The following is a 23,570-nucleotide window of genomic DNA, read 5'->3' on the forward strand; positions in this document are numbered from 1 at the left end:
CATCTGTCCATGGGGAACAGGGCGCGAAGGGGGCCGGCTCTCCCTGTCCTGCTGGAAGCTTCCTTGGTCAAGTAGGACCGGGTGTGGGCATCACCTTCACAAAGCTGCCCGAAGGCTGGCCTTGCAGCTCAGTTCCTTCTATTGTCCAAAACCCAGACCCTGAGGGCAGCCAGAAGGCCCCACAGGGGGACAGCTGCCTGCAGCCCACACACCTTCCGGGCATGGCATTGCTTGGTCTGTGCCCAGCTGCTCTTGCAAATCTGGAGGGGCGAAGGGGTGGAGGGGAGAGGCGGGGGGGGGGGGGGGGGCGGGCAGAAGGACGGGGGGGGGGGGCGGGGGGCGGAGGGGCGAGGGGCGGAGGGGCGGAGACACACCCCCAGCTCCGCTCACCTTGCTCCTTACTCACTGCCTGTCACCTGGGGCCTTTCACCTCCTCCCACGTCTCACCTGTCGCCACCGGACAGGACCAGGTCAGTCTCACCCTGGCTGAGGGGTGCCCTCCCAGAGACTGGAGCCGTCTGGGCGGCCAGAGTTATGTGTATCACACTGCATGTGCATTATCACTTTGGACAGGGTCCGGGTTTCTGAGAACCCCTCTCCCCGTGCCGGGGAAGCAAGACCAGCAACCGGGCACTGGAAGGGTGGGAGACGTGGGGGCCGAGCTGGATGCGGAAGGAAGGCCCTGCCGGCCCTGGGGAGGGCTGAGCCCCCTGCAGACGCAGGGTTGGGTTGCTTTGGGCTCCAGCTCCTGCCCCTGTTTCCAGGGCTGACATGTGCCTCGCCCCTGCCTGCCCTTCCCCACGCACCCTCACTCCTCCTTGGGCCTCTGCTGGGACATCAGCTCCCAGGAGACCTTTCCTACCCTCTCCTGTCGCCACACAGGCTCACTGCCGGCCCTTGCCGGTGAGCCCCAAGAGGGCAGGAGGGCCCGGCTGCTCCTCACAGTGTCCTGTCCAGGTGACACATGCTCAGATCTAAATGTGCAAGAGTCACCCGGGCAGGGCCGGGGCCTGGAGTCTGCATTTCTGCTGAGCCACCCCACCACACCCTGAGCTCCAGGGCTTCGGGTCTCAATTCAGGGCTCCGTCCTGAGCTCCCCACATTCAGGAGCGACTCCTGGCTGTGCCCTCCCCAAAAACTACACACTCCCTCGGCGAACCTATGCACAGTCCTTGTCTCGTTCTTTTCAACAGCTTGAGTGAGGCTCCGCTGAGTAGTCTAGTGTGTGTCTAAGTGTGCACCGTGGTTAGACTTGGTACATGTAAACACCTTGGTATATGTTCCCCATTAGCCATGCGGTGAACAGACACATCACCCCTCCGAGTTCCTCAGGCCCTGTCCTAACCTCTCCTGCAGCTCCTCCATCTCCAGGCAACTGATTTTCTGTCGTTAGAAACTGGTTCGCATTTTCTAGAATTATGTATACATAAAATATAATCACACTGTAGGTATTCTTTTTTGTCTGGCTCCTTTCACTCAGCATAATTATCTGGAGATTCATTCCTGTTGTGGCGTGTATCAATAATTTAGTCTTTTTCATTGCAGAGTAGTATTCCATTGGTATCTATCACCTTGGTATACTTGGCTACTACAAATAAGGCAGCTGTGAACTTACATACAAGTCTTTGTGTGGACCTGCGTTTTGTTTCTCTTTGGCAAATCCTTAGGAGTGAAACGGCTGGGTTATGTGGTAAGTACATGTTTAACTTATTAAGAAACTGTCTGTTTTCCACAGTTGTGCCCATTGACATTCCCACCAACCACGTGAAAGTCCAGGGGCTGCACACCCGCAAGCAGCACTGAGCTGGTCAGTGTGGCTGCAGGCAGACATCCTAGCAGACAGTCCCCCTCTCCGGTTCCCATTCCCGTTCCCCTAACGACTAGTGATGCTGAACATTTTTCATGTGAATAGTTGCCATCTGTATATCTTCTTTGGCGAGGTGTCCATTCAAATCTTTGACCCATGTGTTCACGGGGATGTTTGTTTTCTAAGTATGACATTCGAGAGTTCTTTATATTGTCTGGACACGAGCCCTTTATTAGATGTGCTTTGCAAATAGTTTCTCCCCGTCTGTGGTTTCTTTCCATTCTTTTCCAAAGGTCTTTCAAAGAGCAGAAATTCTTGAGTCTGAGGAAATTATTGATGTGTTCTTTTATGAATCATGCTTTTGGTGCAGTATCTAAGAAATATTTGTTTCCAGTCCAGCCCCTGGTGCTTGGCCTGGCTGCCCTCACTGCTCAATCAGGGCTTGTAAGAGGCCGGGCCAGGGAGGGGCGGTAGGCAGGTGAGAGGGACTTTAGCTCCAGACGTAGGAAGACCAGAGATTCTGGGCAACATGGCACAGGGGGCTATTTAAGGTCCCGCTGCAGGGGGAGCTGATGGTCCTTGAGATTTCCCAGAAGGAAGCGAGGAGGAGCAGGCTGCAGCTGGAGGAGACCAGCCGGGGACAGGGGCCATGTCTTCTGACGGTCTGTGGAAAATGGCATCTCTCTTTCCTTCCTTTCTTCCTTCTTTCTTTCCTTCCCTCTATTCCCCCCGCCCCTCCTCTCTCCCCCCTCTCCCTTCCTGCCACCCCCTCTTCCTCCCTTTCTCACTTGATCGTGAGCTCGCTTCACCTCCCCCTTGTGAACTGCGTTCATTTCCTGCGCATCATTCTTTCCTGGGGTCTTCCTCTTTTTATTGTCTGTCTAGGTGAAACACCAGCCTTCGATATCCTGTTGCTGCAAATCTTCTGAATCATGATTTTCTTTGTCTTTTTATTGTTAGCTGTATTAGGGCATAATTGACAGTATAAAATCATAAGACGTATAAAGTGTGACTTGTGATGATTTGAGGTTTTATGGTTCCAAGTCATAATCCATTCATGTCTTTCATTCATTTTGAGTTGATTTCAGGTATGGTGTAAGTTTCATTCTTTTGTGTGTGTGGCTGTCCAGTTTTTCCAACACCATTTATTAAGGAGACTGTCCTTTCCCCATTATATATTGTGGCTCCTCTGTTGGAAATTAATTGAATATATATATTCCTGGACTCTCTATTCTGTACCATTGATGTATGTGTCTGTTTCTGTGCCAGTACCATACAGTTTTCATTACTGTAGTTTTGTAATATGGTTTAAGTCAAGAAATATACTGCCTCTAGCTTTGTTGTTCTTTCTGAGGGAGGACTGCTTCAGTTATTTGGGGATCTTTTGTGGTTTCATATAAATTTTAGGGTTTCGTTTTTTGTGTGAAAAATGCCATTGGAATTGTGACATAGAGCCTGGATGAACAGCTGGCTAAGAACTGTGTCTGTTTGCTGTGGTTTAGGGGCTCTCATGGATGCAAGCCCCACAGGCTTCCAGAGCTGGGTGTTTGGGGCTCCATTTCCCAGGTGGAAGTCCTAAAAGTTGGGTCTGAACTCTTCACCCCTCAGGGAGAAGCTGGGAGTTGTAAGTTCCCACATAATTGATGGCACTGCTCTGGGGGTGGGGTTTATGGAGAGAGTGTGTTTCTGCCTTTCTTATCCTTTTCTTTTTTCTTTTAATATTTTTTTTCCTTTATTGATTTTAGAGAGAAAGGAAGGGAGGGGGAGAAAGAGATAGAAACATCAATGAGAAAGAACACCAATTGGCAGCCTCCTGCATGCCCCTTACTGGGGATTTGGCCCACAACCTGGGCACATGTCCTGATCAGGAATCGAACTGGCGACCTCTTGGTGCATGGGTCAATGCTCAACCTCTTAGCCACCGGGCTCTTTCTGTTTTGTTAATCTTCACCTGCGAATATTTTTCTGTTGGTTTTTAGATAGAGTGGAAGGGGGGGAGGGAGAGAGAGAGACAGAAACATCAATGTGAGAGAGAGACATCGATTGATTGCCTTCTGCTCGACCTCAACCAGGACCAGGGATGAAACTTGCAACCCAGGTATGTGCCTTTGATCGGGAATTGAACCCAAGACCCTTTGGTCTGCAGGTTGACACTCTAATGTCTGAGCCAAACAGGGCAGGGCTCGTACCCTTTGCAATGTGCGTGTTTTCTCACTCAGCGTGTAGCTCTAGATTTTGCTGTATCCGCAGGAGGAGGTGAGCTCAGGGGCCTCTGTTGCTAAGTTGGACTGGAACTCCCATGTCTTTTGACCCTGCCAACCTTGATTTGACCAAGCCACAAGATTTGACCAAGCCACCGCAGGATGTTCTCGGACAAGTCACTTTTCCCTGACTCCCACACAATGGCTCTCCCCCCAGTGACCTCCGCTGTCCCTGGGGGAAGAGCAGGATCCAGCTTGGTGAGGAAGGGGCAGAGCTGGGCCACCTGAGCCTTCTGGAAGAACTGCTTCAAACTTCCTTTTTTTAAAAATATGTTTTTATTGATCTTAGAAAGAAAGGGAAGGAGAGGGAGAGAGAGATAGAAACTTTGTTGAGAGAGTAACATTGACCGGCTGCTTCCTGCAGCCCCTTGCTGGGGATTGAGCCCAAAACCCGGGCAAGTGCCCTGACCAGGAACCAAACAGGCAACCTCTTGGTGATGGGTCAACGCTCAACCACTGAGCCACACTGGCCAGGCTACTCCAAACTTTCAAAGGCTCAAGTTCAACAGGGCCTTTCCCTCCATCACCCTTCACTGTCCCCCAGCCTGTTTGACTGTGGCTATCCCCAATTTCTGGGCGCCCCATCTTCTACCAGCCCATGAGGGCAGGCTGTTTGGGAAACAGTGAAGGAGTCATAAAAATAATGGCACCACTCAGGAGTCTTTGGCCATGGGTGATAAAAACCACCAACAAAAAGTTATTGGCGCCTATAACCAAATCAGAGGCGGCAGGGAGGCCCCGGTTCTTAGGGCCTATGTTATCTTCCTAGGGCTGCCATAACCAGTTACCACAAACTCAGCAGCTTGAAACAACTCCGATTGATTGTCTCAGACGTCCAGCCAGTTTCTCTACTCAGAACTTCACAAGGTGCAAGTCGAGGTGTTGGCCCGCTGCATTCTTATGGGGAGGCCCTGGAAGAATCTGTTTCTCTGCTCATTCAGACTGTGGGCAGAATCCAGTTCCTCGTGATTGTAGGACTGAGGTCCTGTGTCCTCACTGGCCACCAGCTCGAGATTGCCCTTGGCTCTCAGAGGCCTCCCTCTGGTCTCTGGGCCACGCATGGGTCCTTATATTTCATAATCAGTGAAGGCGTGTCAAATCCTTCCCATGCCTGGAATCTTTCGGACTTAACCCTTTGCTACGTCTCAGCTGCTTCCAGCCACAGAGGGTTCTGGACAATCAGGCAAACCACCCTATTTTAAGATCTAAAACCCTAATTACATCTTCATCCCTTTTGACCGAAACCAAACATAGCCACGGGACATCTGTGTGGGAGGGGCCCTACTTGCCCACCACAGGGCCTCTCAGCCAGACTTTGGCCCTGTCAGCCGCCAGTTCCTGTTTCGCTCTGAGTGGTTTGTTCTCCCCTTTCAGGGAGAGGTGCCACGGGGTGCATGTGGTACCACATTTCCCCAGTGTCTTCAGTCACACCTTCAAATGCCCTGTGATCAGAGAGCAAACGAGTGTTCCTCTCCCAGTTGCTCTTTGCAACACCTCAGGCAGAGCCCCGATGGGCCCAGCAGCAGACACGGGCCCACGCCTTGGACCCGACATGCTGTTAGGGTGGTGGGGGCATAGGGACTGCGACAGGCCAGCCTGAGACTAGACGAGAGAGGTGCTGGATACAAAACCCAGAGAAGAGAAGGGTGCTCGTGACCATTGCCACACCGCGCTCACCCGCGGACCCTCTCCAGGGTGCCTGCTCAGTCCTCACTGTGCTCAGTGGAATCCCATGAGGCCCATCATGTCATCTTTACCAAAACGGGTCTCAGTGGGCTCTTTCTCTGGGCCTCAGTTGCTCCTCCGGAAAATGGGAATAATAAAAATCCACGCCCGGCCAGGCTACCTCCGGCCGCTGGGGAAGCAGACGGGAAGATATGTGAGAAGTCTTTATGAGACGGAGAAGACTCCTGGGAGGGACTTCGAGACTGAGTCTCACGGTCCCCTCGGTGGTAGCACCATGGCGACAGCGCTGGGCCGGCGCCGGTGGGAGCAGGCTGACCAGCACGCACCTGGCCAGCCTCCGGGCCATGAAAAGGCCGCCATTCAGGCCTGGCTTGGACAAGGGCCGGGTGATGAGAGACGGGAGCCCTGTGCTCTGCAGAGGAAGGAGGCCTCGGCGGCCTCCCCGCGGGGCTGAGCTGCCAGGCGGGGAGGCCAGGCTGGCTCTCGCGGAGGGGGAGGCGCCAGGAGGGAAGACTAAGCTAGTGTCTGAGGCCCAGGGGCTGAAAGGAGGCTGTGTGTGGCTAAGCCAGCCGCCGGGCGGGGATGTGAGTCACTGGTGGCCGGGGGGAGGGGGCAGCCCAGCTGTCCCGGATGAGGGGCACAATGTGAATGCATGTCAGTGTGAGTGTGAACGCGTGTGCTGGGGAGGGGCTGGAGCTTTGCTATCTGTCTGGGCTGCCCCAGGCTCCCTGAGGTGGGCACACCCAGTCATCCTCTGAATGCGGCCGAGGCCAGACCGCCCTCCTCCCGGCCAGGGTCTCCCCGGGCAGCCAGTGCTGGCCATTCATTCCCTGGGCTATTTAAGGGACAGGCGCCGGGGCCGTCCCCCCTGCGCTGCCAGGAGCCCAGAAAGGCCTGTCCCTGCTCTGTGTTGTGCCCAGTGTGATGAGACAGGTAGAGGAGGGACAGACAGACATGATGCCAGCCAGGGGACGCAGCACCTACCCCAAGGGTGGGGGTACTGGAGTGCATTTTGAAAGATGAGCAGAAATTCACTCAGTTCAGAAGGGGGAGTACATTTGAGCAGAAGGAAGCTGGGATCTTGGTGGATGGGAGGAGAAAGCCAAGGCGGCAGAGCAGGGGGGGCGGTAGATGTGGGTGGTGCTCAGGGCCCGGGGGCAGTGCCCAGGGGCTCCTGGAGGCAGGGGTGAACACAGACTTGAGGACCAGACACAGATCAAAAGAGGCCACTCACAGATGCAGTAAGGATCTGCCTGGTCCTGAGCCCACTGCCAAGTCCCCAAGGGCCTGCCATGCAGGGTTTCACCTGTAGCAAATGAGCGGGTTACGAGAGGCCCCTCCCACCTAGGAAAGGCCATAGGTGGTGTGTGTGTGTGTGTGTGTGTGAAGGTGTGTCTGTGTGATGAGTATCTGTGTCTGTGAATGTGGCTAGGTGGGTGTGGGCAGCTCTCTCTGGCGTATGTATCTGCGTATCTGTGTGCATGTGTGTGCTTCTTACCGGTGTGCATGTCTCATGTGCACGAGTGTGCATGACTGTGAGTGTACATGTGTGCCTCTCTCGAACGTGCATACTCCTGTGTGAACGTGTGTCTGACCTAGTGTTGGATGTGTCTGAATGTGAGTATGTGCCTATGTCTGTCCCTGGGTGTGTGTGTGTAAGTGTCGGTCTGGCTCGAGGTTGCTTGCACGCCTGTGTGGCTCTGTGTATGTCTGTACGAGGGTGATTTGTCTCTCTGTGTGTCTGTGAGAGTGTGTCGTGAGCGTGCCCCCCATGCCCTGCTGGCCCGCATCCCGGGCAGCCCCCGGGAGCACGCCTTCCATGCCACCTCTCCTCTCCATCCAGCTCCTTCCCAGCCCCCCACATGCTGGTTCCCGGGCCTTTTCGAACTCTGGCTTCTCTCCTCCACTGCCCAGCTCCAGCCCCACCTGACTGGCTCCCACATCTCCAAGCCCTGGGTGGATCTGGATGTGCCAGACCAGCCTGTGGGAACCCAGGCACAGAGAGGAGGCCAGAGCGTGCCCAGCCCCTAAAAGAACTCTGTCCGTCCTCCCCTGGCCAGCCTGGGGTTCCTCTCACCCGGGGGAGAAAGACTTGTCAGGAAAACACGCAGAAACATTTCCCACACTGCCACCACCCCTCCCTTCTTCCTGCCAGGACTCTGGTCTCAGAATGTCTCTTTTGGAGGGAGATTTAAAAGTGCAAGGGGCTCCCTGGCTGGTGTGGTTCAGTTGGTTGAGCATAATCCCATGCACCAGAAGGTCACTGGTTCAATCCCGTCAGGGCACACACCCAGGTTGTGGGTACAATCCCCAGTTGGGGTGCAATCCCAGATCAGGGGTGCATACAGAAGACAACTGATCTCTCTCTCTCTCTCTCTCTCTAAAAATCAATTAAAAAAATATATATATATATATATATTTTTTTTTTATCCTCACCCGAGGACATTTTTTTATTTTTTGTTAAGATAGAGTAGGAGGGAGGGAGAGGAAGAGAGAAAGAGAGAGAAACATCGACGTGAAAGGGACACATCGAGTGGCTGCCACCCGCACGACCAACCAGGGCCCGGGACAAACTGAAACCGAGGTACATGCCCTCAGCGGGAACCGAACCCGGGTCTCTCTGGCCCACAGGCTGACGCTCCAACCGCTGAGCCAAACTGGCCAGGGCAGTAAAAATATTTTTTAAATATTTTTTCTTTATAGATTTTTAGAGAGAGAAGAAAGGAGAGAGAGAGAGATAGAAACATTGAAGAGAGAGAACATCTATTGGCTGCCATCTGCATGCCCTTCCCCCACCTGGTACTGGATTGTTTCGGGAGAGGGGGCAACAGGCATAAGCCCTATAGAAGCCTAGGTGGTGCAAGGGAGGTGCTTGCCTGTCAGTCCAGCTTGGGGAACAATGGATTGGTTAGGGGGTGCACCCCATCCAGTGGAAAGTTAGCTGGTTAGTTTGAAGAAGCTCCTGATTAAAATCCACAGAGTTCCCTCTCTCCTGCTCCATCCATTCTCCCTTAGCAGCCGCATGACCCGCGGCCGTGCAGACTGCACACGCAGGATGCTGGACTAGGCTGGACTTCAATATGGAGCAGAAACTAGGGGCAGTGGCCTTCCATCCGGCCCTGCTGAAGACACAGTTGGACTTTTCCCATGGCTGGTCGGAGGGAAATGGAACACTGAAGCCCAGGGGTTTATTTTCACTCGAATAAATATTACTCATCCTCCCTGTGAGTCTCAGGAAATTCTTTTCTTCATGACATCACAAGAACTGCACTCCCACCAATAACACAACCACAGCAGGGGGCACATGACTCAGGGCTGGCCAATCACACTACCCCAATCCCCCTAGACATGATCATTGGCCCAGGTTTGGGCACATGACTAAATGAGACCAATGAGAGTTCTTCCCTGAAATTTTTAAAAATATGTTTGTATTGATTTTTTTTTTAGGGAGAGAGAGATAGAAACATTGATGTGAGAGAGAAACATCCATGGCCGTCTCCTGCACGCCCCCTACTGGGGATCGAGCCCAAAACCTGGGCATGTGCCCTGACCGGTTATCAAACCGAGACCTCTCAGTCCATGGGATGATGTTCAATCCACTGAGCCACACTGGCCAGGGCTTTCCTGGAATTTTATATGTGGAGGAGGTTGGGAGGGGGAAAAAAACACACACAAAAAAAACAAAAACTTTTTCCTCCAGGGTCCTCAAAACCTGAGGCCATCTGCAAACCTGCTCTTCTCCTGTTTCTCATAGAAGAAGCCTGTGGGTATAGGAGAGAGGCAAGAGGTAGGTGGATTGCACAGGGGGTGCACTGTGGGGAGAGGATAAGAGAGAGCAAGGAACAGGGGTTTCCCATCATACAGGCCAACCAATTCCTTGTGCCTGAGCACTTTGAGTTGGGTTTCTGTCACTCACACCCAGAGGGGCCCTGGGCATCTCTGCCTCAGCCACAGGCCTGGGTCTCCGGGTGCACAGGAATGCCCTAACGCTTCTCATCGCCCCTCTCTGGCTTCCTCAGATCCCACCCTTTCCCACTCTTTTCCAGCTCTTAAACCCACCTCGGCTTCCTCAACTGCCACTTCCTTCACTAGGAAAATTAAGTCCTCCCTCCCCCTCCCCCTCCCCCTCCCTGCCTCCAGTTTCCTCCAGAGCTGCCCCCCCATTGGCTCCTCAGGCCCCCGGGAGGAAGCAGCCCTCTGCTGGCCCTTGCCCACGGCTGACCAAGAGAGCTGGAGTTGGAGGGCTCGGTGCCATCTTTCCCAAACCTGCCTGTGCACCAGAATCGCCTGGAAAACTGCAAAAATACAATTTCCCAGGTTCCATCAGACTCTCCGCAGGCAGGCCCTGGAATTCGGATTTTGAAACGTCTTACTGTAGGGCAATGTCACCTTCTTGGTTGTTGGGTCGGTCTCGGCTGGATCAGGATTTGGCCAGCACTGCGGGATCCCTGGAAACAGCGTGTTGTCTGTTGTGTTGCTCACACACGGACACCGAAAGGAGCCTGTTTTAACTTCCTCCCAGCCTCTCACCCACTGTGATGGGGGTTCTCTTTGACCCAATCTGCCTCTGGGGGAGGGCACCACCCAGACTCCAAACCAGACAGTCTTTGCCTTAAAAACCCTGTCTTCCCTGACCCCTGAGCTCTCCCCCCTACCCCCGGCTCCTTCTTGGCCTTTTTCTCTTCCTCCTCTGTGTGCTGCTCCCTCCCCTCGCTCCCCATACCTGGCCAGCCCCTCCCAGGGCGCCCTGCAGAATGGGTCAGGTTCTTTGCAGTGGATATGGGTGGTCTCCGAGGACCAGGGGTAGATGAAAATGGTAGGTGTGGGGTGCCACACCTCCTCCCCACCTGGTCTATTACGATGAAATCAACTCTATCCCACTTAACACCTCCTACCAAGAAGCCCAGAACAGACCTCCCATCACCGCCCAGGTGACCCGGGAGCCCCACGCTCTGTCCTCCGCAGGAAAGCGTCTCTCTGGGCAAATTCAAGGACATAATGACCGAGGGCTGGCTCACCCTCCAATCAGATCATTACACAGGGTATCCTGGACCAATGAGAGAGTGTTCTGGAGCCAGGGCCCTGCTCTGCTGGGTTGCTCGGGCACGGGCAGAGGGGCTGTGCAGTGTTTGTTGCTAGGCACACGTCTTCAAGGACACGCTTTTCACCGGAGAGCGATGGCTCCTGACACTGCAGTGCCAGTGAGCCCACCGCGCTTGAAGCACTGCAGGCTGCCCCTGGGTCTTCACAGACACATGGACTCCCACACATCATACAGCTGCAATGAAGTGACTACAACAGGACAGCTCTCCACCCACTGCCACTGCCCAGCACTGCCCAGCACCAGCCTCTGCAGATGGCAGGCTCTCTCCAAAGTGCCAAGGCTCCTCACACCCAGCTTCCAGTTCTCTCTGCCCCAAGTCCGCCCCACATCGTCCACTCAAGGGCGGACTCAGGGCAACCTCTGGCCCATCAGACGTCTCCCCTCATCCAAGGCCAAGGCAGGTCTTTGGCCCCAGGTGAGCCACACCGTAATTGCAGCAAACCAGCAAGGTCTGGCCCTGGCCAGTGTGGCTCAGTTGGTAGAGTGTCATCCCATGCACTGAGAAGTCATTGGGTTTGATTCCAGGTCAGGCACATGCCTGGGTTGCAGGCTTGATTCAGTAGGGGGTGTGCAGGAGGCTGCCCACTGATGTTTCTCTCTCACATCAATGTTTTGCTCTCTCTCTCCCTCTCCCTGTTTTAAAAAAAAGCAGGGTCTGGATGATTTCAAGTGGTTCTGGAGGACGAGTGGGCGCTGATACACGTGACTGTGAGAATAGGGATGGGGGGGGAGGGAAAATAAAGTACCAAAGAGGTGTGGGGAAGAGGGGAGGGAGGGGGAGCTTCTTGGGCTTCTCCAACATCAGGCCTCCCTGAGTTTCCTTTTCCAGGGCAGACCCTCCACCCGAGGGGAACAGAGGACCCGTGACACCTACTCCACGGCCACTGTAGCTCAGGACTCCTGCCGCAGGCCCAACCAGCTCCCCTAGCGGAGCCCTGACTAACTGAGCCTCCCAGCAAGGGCTCCCCGCTTTCTTGGTGACAGCAGCTTCCTCAGAGGGGTCTGCCCCTCCAGGCGGTTGCTGTGGGACTGCTAGTCAGCCTCGGGCAGCTTCCCAGCTCCCCCTCTTTGAGCCCTGGGTGGGCTCTGGGCCTTGTGGGTTGAGTTGTTAATATTAGCAAGAATAATATTAATAGCAGCCAGCCTGTCACGATGCCACCATGTAGGACACACTGATCTGAGTGCTTCACATGAGGGATCTCATGTAACCAGTGCTCACAGGAAATCGGTCTCAAGGGCATAAGTCACCAGCCCATTGTGACAACCAGGAAGTACAGAGCCCTCGCTTCTGGTCCCCAAACCTGGGCTCAAAACCCCTTCCCGGGGAACAGCTGTGTCTGGCCCTCAAAAGGCACCTGAGGAGACCCCACAGCTTCCAGGTGAAAGGTCAGTACTAAGGCCTGGTGGGCTGTTCTCAGCCAAGCCGGGCCCTAGCCCTCCCTCAAGCTCACAGGTACAGGGTAAAGGGAGAGAACCCAGAAACCTGGGCAGTGCAGGGCGGCTCCTGGTACCCTGCGGACGGTTACGAGTGGTCCTCAGTGGCAGGCAGCTCCTTCTCTGGTCCTTGGGAAGGAGCTGGTTCCAGGGTTCTCCCATGGAATTCTTCCTGGAACCCCTTCACCTTCCTCGATGGGGCTTACAGCTGGAAAGATTCGCTGCACCTTGGAGTTTTCCACCCTCTCTAACGGGCACCTGAGCCTTAAGTCAAAGGCTAAAAGGCCCTCAGGGAAGCCCGGCCAGTGTGGCTCAGTGGTTGCGTGTTGACCCTGCACCAAGAGGTCGCCTGTTCGATTCCCGGTCAGGGCACATGCCCAGGCTGTGGGCCCGATCCCCAGAGCGGGGCATGCAGGAGGCGGCCAGTCGATGTTCTCTCTCATCGATGTTTCTATCTCTCTCCCTCTCCCTTCCTCTCTCTCTAAAACCAATTTAAAAATAAATAAATAAAAGAAAGGTCCTCAGAGGTCTGGGGACCAGCTCTCATCACTGTCCCTGAGAGAAGGTCCCAGAGCCTGCCTCCAAAGCCAGGCAGGCCTCCTGGGTTTTCTTATTAATTATGGGACTTGGCCCAATGAGCTTTCCCCTCCAGGGGATAATAATAGTACATGCTGCTAAGATTAAGTGAGTCAGTCCCAAAGCAGCCTAGAATTGTGTTTAGCATATTGTAACTGCTTGATGAATGCTAGCTGCTATTTACTGGACTGTGACATGCTTTCGTTTCAATCCTATGGGCATTTTAAAAATCTGTGTTTTTATTGATTTTTTTAGAGAGAGCGATAGAAACATCCATGTGAGAAACACCCATGGCTGCCTCCCCCCACTGGGGACAGAGCTTGAAACCGGGCATGTGCCCTGACCAGAATCAAACTGGGACCTCTAGTCCATGAGACAATGCTCAATCCACTGAGCCACACTGGCTGGGCCCTATGGGTCTTCTCTAAGGTCCTACTGTAAGCTCAGCGGGGACCTCAACATGGAACAGGACTAGAACAGACACGTGAGGGGACAGCAGGGCAGGGGCAGTGTTTACCTGTTAGAGGACTCTGGAAGGCCCCTGGACAGGAACACCCATCAATGCCCCTCCAAGTCTGTCCTTGCAGCCCCCCTAGGAGGAGCTGGGGCTGGCACACACGCAAACAGATTAATAAAGACTTGGGAACAAAAAGGGTTTGGAGTGAAATATTTGTTGATGGATGAAAAAAAAGGAGGTTGGGCCTGGCAGACAGGCCATCCCTTGGAGATTAGAGGGAGCTCTCCGCGGAGGGAGGGGCCCAGACGTGGAGAGGGCCTCTGCCTGGGGGTACAGAGAGGGTCCTGAACCCCGGCCTGCCTCTGCCTCTGCCTCCCACACCCAGGAGAAGCCGAGAGGACTAGAGAACTGCCCTCGGCGCCACCCGCCCCCTCCAGGCCCGGCTGGGGTGAGCGGGAGACGAACGGTGTCCCGTTCCCACGCGTCCAGATGGGCTGGCGACCCCAGGCAGGCTCCGCAGTGGGAACCGCGTACCGCGGGATGAAGTCCGGCTCGGCCACCCCGGTCGGACCGGGTGACCTTGGTGGGCTCCGCGAGCTCTGGAGCCTCGGGTTCCGCCTCTGAGAAATGGGTGGCTCCCGCCTGGCCGGGCGCGGCGGGGACCGAGGGCCGGTGGCGCCGAAGGGGTTAACGCACCTGGGCCGCCGCCGCCCCTTCTGGCCCCTCCTCCGGCCTCCCGGGAGAGAAAAGTCTGGGCTGGGGCGCGGCCCAGCCTCGGACCCCACCCGCCCCGACCCGGTCCCCGCCTGCCGTCCCCAGCCGTGTGCCCGGAGCAGCGACCCGCGCTCCGCTCCGCCGCCCCGGCCCAGGCCGCCATGTCTCTGGGGTGAGTGGGGGCCCGCGGGGCCGTCGGGCTGGGGTCGGGGCTGGGGCGCGGGCACCCCGGGCTCCCCGCTGCCGGAGGCCGGAAGGAGGGGGCGAGCGGGGACGCCGGGCGCTCCGGGCGTGGGAGATGCCTCGCTGGGTGTCCGAGGCTGGGCGCAGACCCCCGGTACAGACCGGCTCGCGCGGCGGTGGCAGGAGATGCCCAACAGTGCGCGGCGCCTGGACCCGCCGGTCGGTGGCCGGGACCCAGGAGCCCGCGCGCTCGGCCCTGTCCCGCGGCCCCGCGGCCCCCAGATCCCACAAGGTGAGCTGGGGACCCAAGGTCTCGCCGGCAGCTGGGTTCCTTTTTCCGTTTCGAGGGCCTCTTTCGTCCTGGGCGACCCTTGTCCTCCACCCCCGGTGGCTCTCCTTCCTCCCCGGGAGCTCGGGCCTCCGGCCGGGGGGCCTCTCCCTTCCTCTCTCCTCCTCTCCCCTCTTCTCTCCTCCTCTCCCCCCCCCTCCCCTCCGCTCCCCTGAAGGACTTTTTCCTACAAATCAAGTGGGGCGGTGCAGGTGGAACCGGCCTCGGCAGAGGGGCCTTGCAGCATCCCCCTCCCCTGGGTTGAACCCTCCTACTCTACCCTCCCCTACGGCGGTGTGGGGGCCTTCCTTGGAACCCCCTGAGTTGGAGAAGGAAGCCCTCTGCTCTCCCACCCTCCCAAGGTCGGTGTTAGGTCACTTCCCCTCCACCCTAGTACCTGAGATGACCCAGTCTTCCTCCAACCCTATGCACAGGAAACCTTGGGACCACATGGGAAAGTGTCACCCTTGTGTCTCCACAGGAGAGACCAGAGCAGGTGGCCTGACCACCCCCAGATTGTGAGCTGAAGAGAGGGTACCCTGAGGTCCAGCACTCCTGGCGAAACTCTCATTTCTGCCACTGAAATGGGTGTGATAGGGTTACCCGGGCAAGCAGGGTCCCTGGAAGGTGGAGACCCATATGCCCCACTCCCAGGGCAGTAGAACATCTCTCCTAGTGAGATGCCCTGGCTGTTGTATTTTCTCTTGGGTCAGATGGCTGGGGGAGGGAAGAGGCACAGTCTTCTTCAGGTCCCAAATTAGAGCCTGCTCCCCAAAGTCCCTACAGAGTATTGAGCGTGCCTGGCACAGAGCTGGTCCCGTCTCTGCCCTTCCCGGTGTTCCACTGGGCCTGCACAGGAAGTTAAAGTAAAAGGGGTGCCTTCCAGGGCGAACAGGGCAGAGGTCTCCACCAGAGGCAGTCCCCGTGGGATGCACACCCACTGCACTGCCAGGCACTTTAGATAGAACTCCTGTCTGAACTGTCCTCATTTCGGGGAAGAAATCATGCTTTGGAGAGGTTAAGGGAACCCCTCAAAGTCAGTTAGCTTGTAAGTGGCTGGGGAGCCTGACCACAGTGCTCTGCTTAAGCTCTGTGCTGTGTGGCTCCCTGGCCTTGCAGGAAGGAGCTCAGGGTGGCAGAGGAAGCAGAATCCTCCTCCAGCCACTCAGGGCCCTGGGACTGAGTCCATGCCCAGGACCCATTGCCCATCCGGAACTGCAGTTCCACACCAAGGCTGCTGGGAGGACCGTGGGGACTCATCTTTTCCTCTGTTGACCCCCAGGAAAAGAATCATCTACAAGAGTGTGTGCCTGGCCCTGGCCCTGCTGGTAGCTGTCGCAGTATTCCAGCGCAGTCTCACCCACCGCCAGTTTCTGCAAGAGCCCCCGCCACCCACCCTAGGGCCACAGAAGGCCCAGAAACCGAGTGGACTCCTGGTGAACCCCCATGACTTCTGGAAGAGATCAAAGCATTCGGTCACCCCCATGCCCGTGGCCTCACGGGGGCCTCAGGCCTGGGACGTGACCACCACTAACTGCTCAGCCAATACCAACGTGACCCACCAGTCCTGGTATCAGGGCCTGGAGCCCCACTTCCAGCAGTTTCTGCTCTATCGCCATTGCCGATACTTCCCGATGCTGCTGAACCACCCGGAGAAGTGCAGCAGCGATGTCTACCTGCTGGTGGTGGTCAAGTCGGTCATCACACAGCACGACCGCCGGGAGGCCATCCGCCAGACCTGGGGCCTCGAGCAGGAGTCGGTGGGCAGGGGCCAGGGCGCCAGGCGCACCCTCTTCCTGCTGGGCACAGCCGCCAAGCAGGAGGAGCGCGCCCACTACCAGCAGCTGCTGGCCTACGAGGACCGCCTCTACGGCGACATCCTGCAGTGGGACTTTCTTGACAGCTTCTTCAACCTGACCCTCAAGGAGATCCACTTCCTCAAGTGGTTTGACATCTACTGCCCCAACGTCCGCTTCATCTTCAAGGGTGATGACGACGTCTTCGTCAACCCCACCAACTTGCTGGAATTTCTGGCTGACCGGCGGCCACAGGAAGACCTGTTTGTGGGCGATGTCCTGCAGCACGCTCGGCCCATCCGAAAGAAGGAAAACAAGTACTACATCCCTGGGGCTCTGTACAGCAAGGCCAGCTACCCACCCTATGCCGGCGGAGGCGGCTTCCTGATGGCTGGCGGCCTGGCCCGGCGCCTGCACCACGCCTGCGACGCCGTGGAGCTTTACCCCATCGACGACGTCTTCCTGGGCATGTGCCTGGAGGTGCTGGGCGTGCGTCCAGTGGCCCACGAGGGCTTCAAGACTTTCGGCATCTCGAGGAACCGCAACAGCCGCATGAACAAGGAGCCATGCTTTTTCCGCTCCATGCTGGTTGTGCACAAGCTGCTGCCCACTGAGCTGCTGGCCATGTGGGGGCTGGTGCACAGCAACCTCACCTGCTCCCGCAAGCTCCAGGTGCTCTGACCCCGGCGGGCCACCCGCTCCAGCTGGAGTTGCAGTGCCTGGCAGGCGGAGCCTTCGGTCCCCTGCAGGGCAGTGGAGGGTCTGGGCCTCTGTGCTCCTGGGTGTGGTGGGGCGCAGGTAGCCGCAGGGGGCCTCCCTGTGTGGACACCCTCCAGAAAGTGAAGCCGAGGCCCAGGAACGCTTGGACCTGCCCAGGTCGGAGAAGGTCATCCGGGGAGCGAGGCTGCTGGCAGCTCTCCTAACCTGGGTGCATCGCCTCACTTCCTCTGACCTGGTGGGAGGCCCTGGCGGCCTCTGAAGGACCCCTCTGCTCAGGTACCTGGGCTCGGCCAGGCCCTGGACGGCTCTGTGGCTGCCCTCTTTCCTCACAGAAGATTCTCCTCCCGTGAAATGCCTCAGTCTCTCCACAGGCCCAAGCAACCCTTTCAGGAGAAGCTCAACCCTGTGCAGGCTCACAGCCTCTCCGCCCCCCACCACCACCACAGTCCACACCCCTGGGTCTCCTGGGGACAGAGCCTCAGAACACCCTCGGCCACCCTCCCTCCCTCTAGACCTGCCTGGAGTTGGCTGGTCAGCCTCCTCTGCGCCCAGGTGGCTTCAGTCCTGGCTGCGCCCTGTGGTGTTCCATCCGGCCCCTGGAAGCACAACCTGCCGCTCTGACTACCTCAGCGACCCGCAGAACCTCTGGATGGACAGCACCCCCACCCCACCCACCCACCCCACCCCTGGTGCAGGGCCCAAGAGCAGCGCTCTGCCCTCGAAGTCACAGTGCTGCCCGACCAGCCCCAGCCAAGGGCCCGTCTGCGGCCCCACTGCGGCCTGGCTCCCTGGCCAGAAACCAGCCAGCCTGGCCCTCGAAGTGGACATACCTCTATTACTGTGAAGTTTTATTTATGAAGAATTTGAAGGGAGAAGGCGCCAGGCCTCAGGAGATGGCGGTGTTCCTCCCTTCCCTTCCCTCATTCCAGCAAGACACCTCCTCCCTGGACCACTCTGACCCCCCCCAGGGCACCCCCTCCCCGCCCCGTGCCCGCAGAGCCCCCTCCAGAACCCTGCTGCTCCAGGGCCTGAGCAGACCAGCATTTGCCCCTTGTGGGCGCCCCTCCCAGGTTCAGGGGCCCTGAGGGGTGGGTATGGAAGAATGCCACCTCATATCTTAGGGTAAAGTCACCTGGGGAAAGATGGAGGAATTGACTATTTTCTCAATAAAAGAGGACTGGTTTTTCTCTGGTGTGAAACTTCCTGTTCCCATTTCCATCCGACGGCCGGTCTGGGGCCAAGGTTGCCAGAGATTCTGAAGACCGGCTTGTTCCTTGTTCTTGGCTGGTGGGTACACAAGAACCCTTGAAGGGCCTTAGAGAGAGGTGAGTGCCAGGAAGCAAGCAGGGGCTGCAGGGCCCGAGTCAAAGGTGGTCCCTGGACTGCGGGGCGCGAGCTAACTGCATTCCCCCGGGGGGCGTGCAGGGGCTGGGGGCTCCCTGACAGTCAACCTGGACACATGGATAAGGTTGACAAGAAGCCCTGAAACTGGCTGGCGGGGGAGGGGCGGCATGGTTCGGGGAAACTTGGCCTCCCTGCTTACTTCCGGGATGGGAAGGGCAGGCACCCCAGGAGGGGGCTCACTGAGCCAGCGTTGCCCTGCCTGTGCATCGCAGAGGGCGCCAGGTGCCCAAGAGTCGTGCATGGCTCTCCTCCAGGTGACTGGCAGGAATGTCTGGACCCTAACATAACACAACATCTTAAGGGTATAGAAGGGGGTGCAAGACGAAGTGGACGTGACCCCGCTGCCTGGGTCTAAGCCCTCGGAGAAGAAAAGGGAACATTTCTGGGGCTATTCCTCCTCAGCACTGACCCCCGCCCCTCTCGGCACCTGGCGGTGTAATTTGCAGGGCCCACTGCAACATGAAATGGAAGGCCCCTGGAGTTAAAAAGTTAAGAATTTCAAGATCAAGACTGTACTTTCAGGGATCATTGCCACAGTTCGTTACTAGAGCAGTGTTTCTGATCATTAGAGCTCCCGACACCACGCGGAGACACAGCGTTCTCTCCTGCGCGGTCATGAAGCCGGCTCTTGCTGTTGCTTCGGGAACTGCCATTTGCCACTGATGATCCTTCCTTTTGTCTCCTGGGAGAAAATGAGAGGGACAGAGTGCGGGGGTGGGGGGTAATAATTTCAAGATCAGAGAGTTAAGCCAAACAGGCCCTAGGGAGGCGGGACCTGGTGGCTGCACACGCCCTGTTTGTCCATCACTCACCCTCTGAGCCAGGCCCTGCCAGGGCTACAGAAGCCGAGCGGGGCATGGGGCCTCTCTTCCCGGCCGAGCAGTGGAGGGACAGCCAGGGCACTGGACGTGAGGGCGCGGACTCAGGCCCAGGTCAGGATCCAGCGGCCGCTTTGTGCTCAGCTGCAACCTGAGGGAGGAATAGGCTGAGGGCGGGGCGGTGCCTTTGAAAGTGAAAGGTGCTCCTCGGAGGCCGGGGGTGAAAGGGAAAGCAGCTGGGGGGGCGGGGCGGGGGCTGGTCTGGGTTGCAGGAGGGTGTTCAGACGGAATACTGAGAAGAGAGGGCAAGCGGCAGGGGCCCTGTAAGTGTACCCTCGCCTCTGGGCTGTCCCATGGTCCCGCAGATGGGAACTTCCTCAGCCTTTGCTCAGGGCCGGAGGGGCCCCTGCTCCTGACCACATTTCAGACAGGGGCCCAGGCCTAGGTTGGCAGAGAGGGATGGGCACCAGCTCAGCACAACAGAAGGGAGGGAAGAAAGGCAGGAGCGCACAAGGGGCCAGTGTAGCAAAACCCCCGGCACAGGGTGAGGAGCGGGCTTCACCCCGGCAGTGCACCTACCTCCTGAAGGAACAGTGAGCATCTGCCTTGTGGTGGAAGAGGATGGAGGGACGGGCCAGGCTGGGGACACATGTGACAGCCCAGAAGCACAGAACAGTGGGGCACCAGCAGAGACAGCCAGCTGGGGACAGTGTTGGAGGTGGGAGAGGCTGGGCTGGGTGTCCTGGGGAGAAAGGCTCTCGGACTTAGGGTGCTTCTGCAGGCACTGGGGAGCCCACACAGCTTCCAGAGAGGGGAAGAAACAAAGTCAGATGGGGACCCTAGATACATGTCCACACCCCTGACTCCCATTGGGAGCATGGGAGGCAGATAGGGATCCAAGTCCCAGAAATATCAGGCTGGGCCCTGGCCGGTTTGGCTCAGCAGTTAGAGCGTCGGCCTGCAGTCCCGAGAGACCCGGGTTTGGTTCCCGCTAAGGGCATGTACCTCGGTTGCAGTTTGTCCCCAGCCCTGGTTGGGTCGTGCAGGTGGCAGCCACTCGATGTGTCCCTTTCACGTCGATGTTTCTCTCTCTCCCTTCTTCTCTCTCCCTCTCACTCTATCTGAACAAATAAATGGAAAAATGTCCTCGGGTGAGGATAAAAAAAAAAAAAGAAAGAAATATCAGGCTGGGAACATGCAACATGATCCCAAGGCCTGCCCATCACTGTCCCCCAGCTCCTCTGTCCCCTTAGCAAGAAGGAGGCTCCACGAAAGAAGAGGCTGGTGACCGAGAGCAGAATTGCCAGGCACTGCCCGCTCTAAGCCGGAGCCAGCCTGCCCACGCTGCCCAGCCGCAGCCCCAGCAGCTCCAGGCTGGCTCTGCCCTCCCAGCCCCGCTGGCCCTGGTTTCCTCCAGCCACCTAGGAGTGTGACCAGGCCACCTCCAAAGAAAGCCCCGGACTCTCCAAGGTTTATTGATGATCATCTTGGGAAACAGACACAAAGGGCATTCCGGAAGTTTCTAGAACCTTTGGTATGTATAATCTGGATTCCCAGTACTAATGATAATCAATGCCATCTTATGGAGCACATTCAATCTGCCTGACACCATGATAAGTCCTTAACAGGGGAATTGAAGTAACCACAACTCAGGGCGTAAACATGACTGCCGACATTTTAATCCCTCACGTGCCCTATTGGCAGGAAGTGAAGGAGAGTAGACTGTGACACCCCAAAGTCTGCCTCTTTGGCATAGAGCTTATCTTGAGCCGGTTGTTTTTGGAGAAAGGGCCAGCACGGGAGAAGCTCTGAAAACCAGGTAGAAGTAAGGGGAATTTACATTTCTAAAGGAAATCACCATTTTTAAATTTCTCCCTCTAGTACTGAAATCGAACAACGGCCCTGGCCAATTTGGCTCAGCAGTTAGAGCGTCGGCCTGCGGTCCGGAGAGACCCGGGTTCGGTTCCCGCTAAGGGCGCGTACCTCGGTTGCAGTTTGTCCCCGGCCCTGGTTGGTCGTGCGGGTGGCAGCCACTTGGTGTGTCCCTTCACATCGATGTTTCTCTCTCTCTCTCTCTTCCTCTCTCTCCCTCCCACTCTATCTGTACAAAAAATGGAAAAATGTCCTCGGGTGAGGATAAAAAAAAAAAAAAGAAACCGAACAATGAAGGGGTCCCGGCTGCCTGTCACTACTCGAACCAATTCAGCAGAGACAAGTTTGAATCCTATATGAGCATTTATTCCCATGTTGCCAGCAGTGGGTTGTCCCATTAAACCTGTTCTGCTCCCTCTCACTTGCCAGCCTTTTAAAGGGTAGAGGAACAATGACTACATGAGAAAAGGCAATTAGGCAAAAAGGGGAAAAAAATGGGTAAAATGGTTATAGGCAAAGGGGGAGGAATGTGGTCTGGGGGTTGCAGCAGCTGCTTGCCAGCGAGTCGCCATCACAAGGCCAGTGTTCGGAAAATCAGGTTGTTAATCTTTCCGTGGTGTCAAGTAGTCCCCTTGTTCTCAGATCAGGAGAATGGACAGCGTTCCTGAGGTAACCTCCCAAGGCCCACACCTCCCAGCCAGGTCAGAATGGGCTTTTCTTTCATCAGAACAAAGAAATCACAATTAATATTGTAAAGGATTATTAACGTTTCTTCTAACTATAGCTAGCACCCCACAATGATTAGTTCTCTGTTAGTCTATTATTCTATCCTACCCCCTTTTCATTCCTTCTTGTTGATTTTATTTTATTTTATTTATTTATTTATTTATTTATTTATTTATTTATTTATTTATTTATTTATTTTTATCCTCCCCCGAGGACACCTTTCCATTTTTGTTCAGGTAGAGTGGGAGGAAGAGAGAGAGAGAAACATCGACGTGAAAGGGACACATTGAGGTGACTGCCTCCCACACGACCCCAACCGGGGCAGGGGACAAACTGCAACCGAGGTACACGCCCTCAGGGGGAACCAAACCCCGGCCTCTCTGGACCGCAGGCCGAAGCTCCAACCGCTGAGCCAAACCGGCCAGGGCCTTCTTGTTGATTTTATCATCTCACATCTATGAGATTAGTTTTAAATGGACAGTGTCTTGTTGTTGAACTGTATTATTTCTGGCCGATTGTATTTTCCCCTTATGAATTTTGGCTCTGAATCATTTCGAGGAAAAGGGGTGGCGGGTTCTTCTGTAACTGCTTCCTGAGATTCTCCCTGCCTGACAAAAGAAGGGGGAGCCAAAAGGAGAAAGCAGTTGTTAAGTGAGCATATAGATTGTCCATGTTCCACTGACTCAATCTTAATCCAAACCGTTGAGTCTCATATGTCAGGAGATGGTGATGCCGTTGAATTCTATAATAAGGCCTATATTGTGTGAGTAAAAAATTAGGTAAACAGGGACATAGGCAGATATTCTATGAAACAGAAGAAACAAAACATAAAGGTTAATTAATCATAATTAAATCATAAACAAGTTGAGAAGATTTCAAGACGTAAGGCTTCCACTAGAATGAAATTATACAGTGGCAATCTGACAGATTGTCTGCCATTAGAACGTCTCTGGTGATGTCATCAGGTGCTGAGGCATGTATAGCAATACAGTCATAACCTTGAAAACAAAACTTTGAAGACCGTTAACTGCACTGGACTTCAATACCCATGACTGGGTATTGTGGTTTTCTTTCTTTCTTTCTTTTTTTTTTTTTTTGGTACGTGCCCCTAGCAGGAACCAAACCCGGGACTCACTAGTCTGCAGGCCGATGCTCCAACCTCTGAGCCAAACCAGCCAGGGCAGTATTGTGGTTTTCATTGAGACATCATTTTTCTCTCCCTATAAGTACCCTCCTATTTAAGAGACCATAATACATCTAGTTCTAGTCTGGCTTGGTTGTATGCATAAACAAAATATTATCAGTAGATCAAATTGATTGCACAGGCTTCCTCCAATTTTACCTTGCTGGAATGTCACTTACTCATAAGGAATCTTTAGATAGTGCTCTAGTGAGCAGTCGACAGTCAGCCCTTCAGGGCAGAGAGTCCAAAGCCACAGATGCCATCAGACAGTGCCTGGAACACCTGCAGATTTGGGCCGTGTCCTCAAGTCCTTGAAGTTCCCAAAGACGCTGAGGTTCCTTTTTTGCCATCTTTCAGGAGAGTAACCTTTGTATCTTACCTGGAAGGTTGCCATGAACCACGTGGCCAAGCAAAGTACCAGGCCATGTCTCCAACAGGCTTTTTCAGCTTCAAAGTCGATCTTCATTCCTTACAGCTTTCTGGTGACATCCAGAGTCCTGG

At 55.7% G+C, this 23,570-nt stretch overlaps 1 protein-coding gene and 1 non-coding gene across 2 annotated transcripts; both read left to right on the forward strand.

Moving 5' to 3' along the window:
* Nucleotides 1-14,015: 14,015 nt before the first annotated feature.
* B3GNT7 (UDP-GlcNAc:betaGal beta-1,3-N-acetylglucosaminyltransferase 7) lies at nt 14,016-19,374 on the forward strand. Its single transcript, XM_036254830.1, has 3 exons — nt 14,016-14,211; nt 15,833-17,043; nt 19,359-19,374. The coding sequence occupies exons 1-2, from the start codon at nt 14,201-14,203 to the stop codon at nt 17,025-17,027; spliced, it is 1,206 nt and encodes a 401-aa protein (XP_036110723.1). The 5' UTR covers nt 14,016-14,200; the 3' UTR covers nt 17,028-17,043; nt 19,359-19,374.
* LOC118625967 lies at nt 18,977-19,189 on the forward strand. Its single transcript, XR_004958803.1, has one exon. It is a non-coding gene; the product is annotated as a small nucleolar RNA U3 (small nucleolar RNA).
* Nucleotides 19,375-23,570: the final 4,196 nt, after the last annotated feature.

Source organism: Molossus molossus, unplaced genomic scaffold (assembly GCF_014108415.1).
Source record: "Molossus molossus isolate mMolMol1 unplaced genomic scaffold, mMolMol1.p scaffold_m16_p_11, whole genome shotgun sequence".
NCBI classification, from domain to species: domain Eukaryota; kingdom Metazoa; phylum Chordata; class Mammalia; order Chiroptera; family Molossidae; genus Molossus; species Molossus molossus.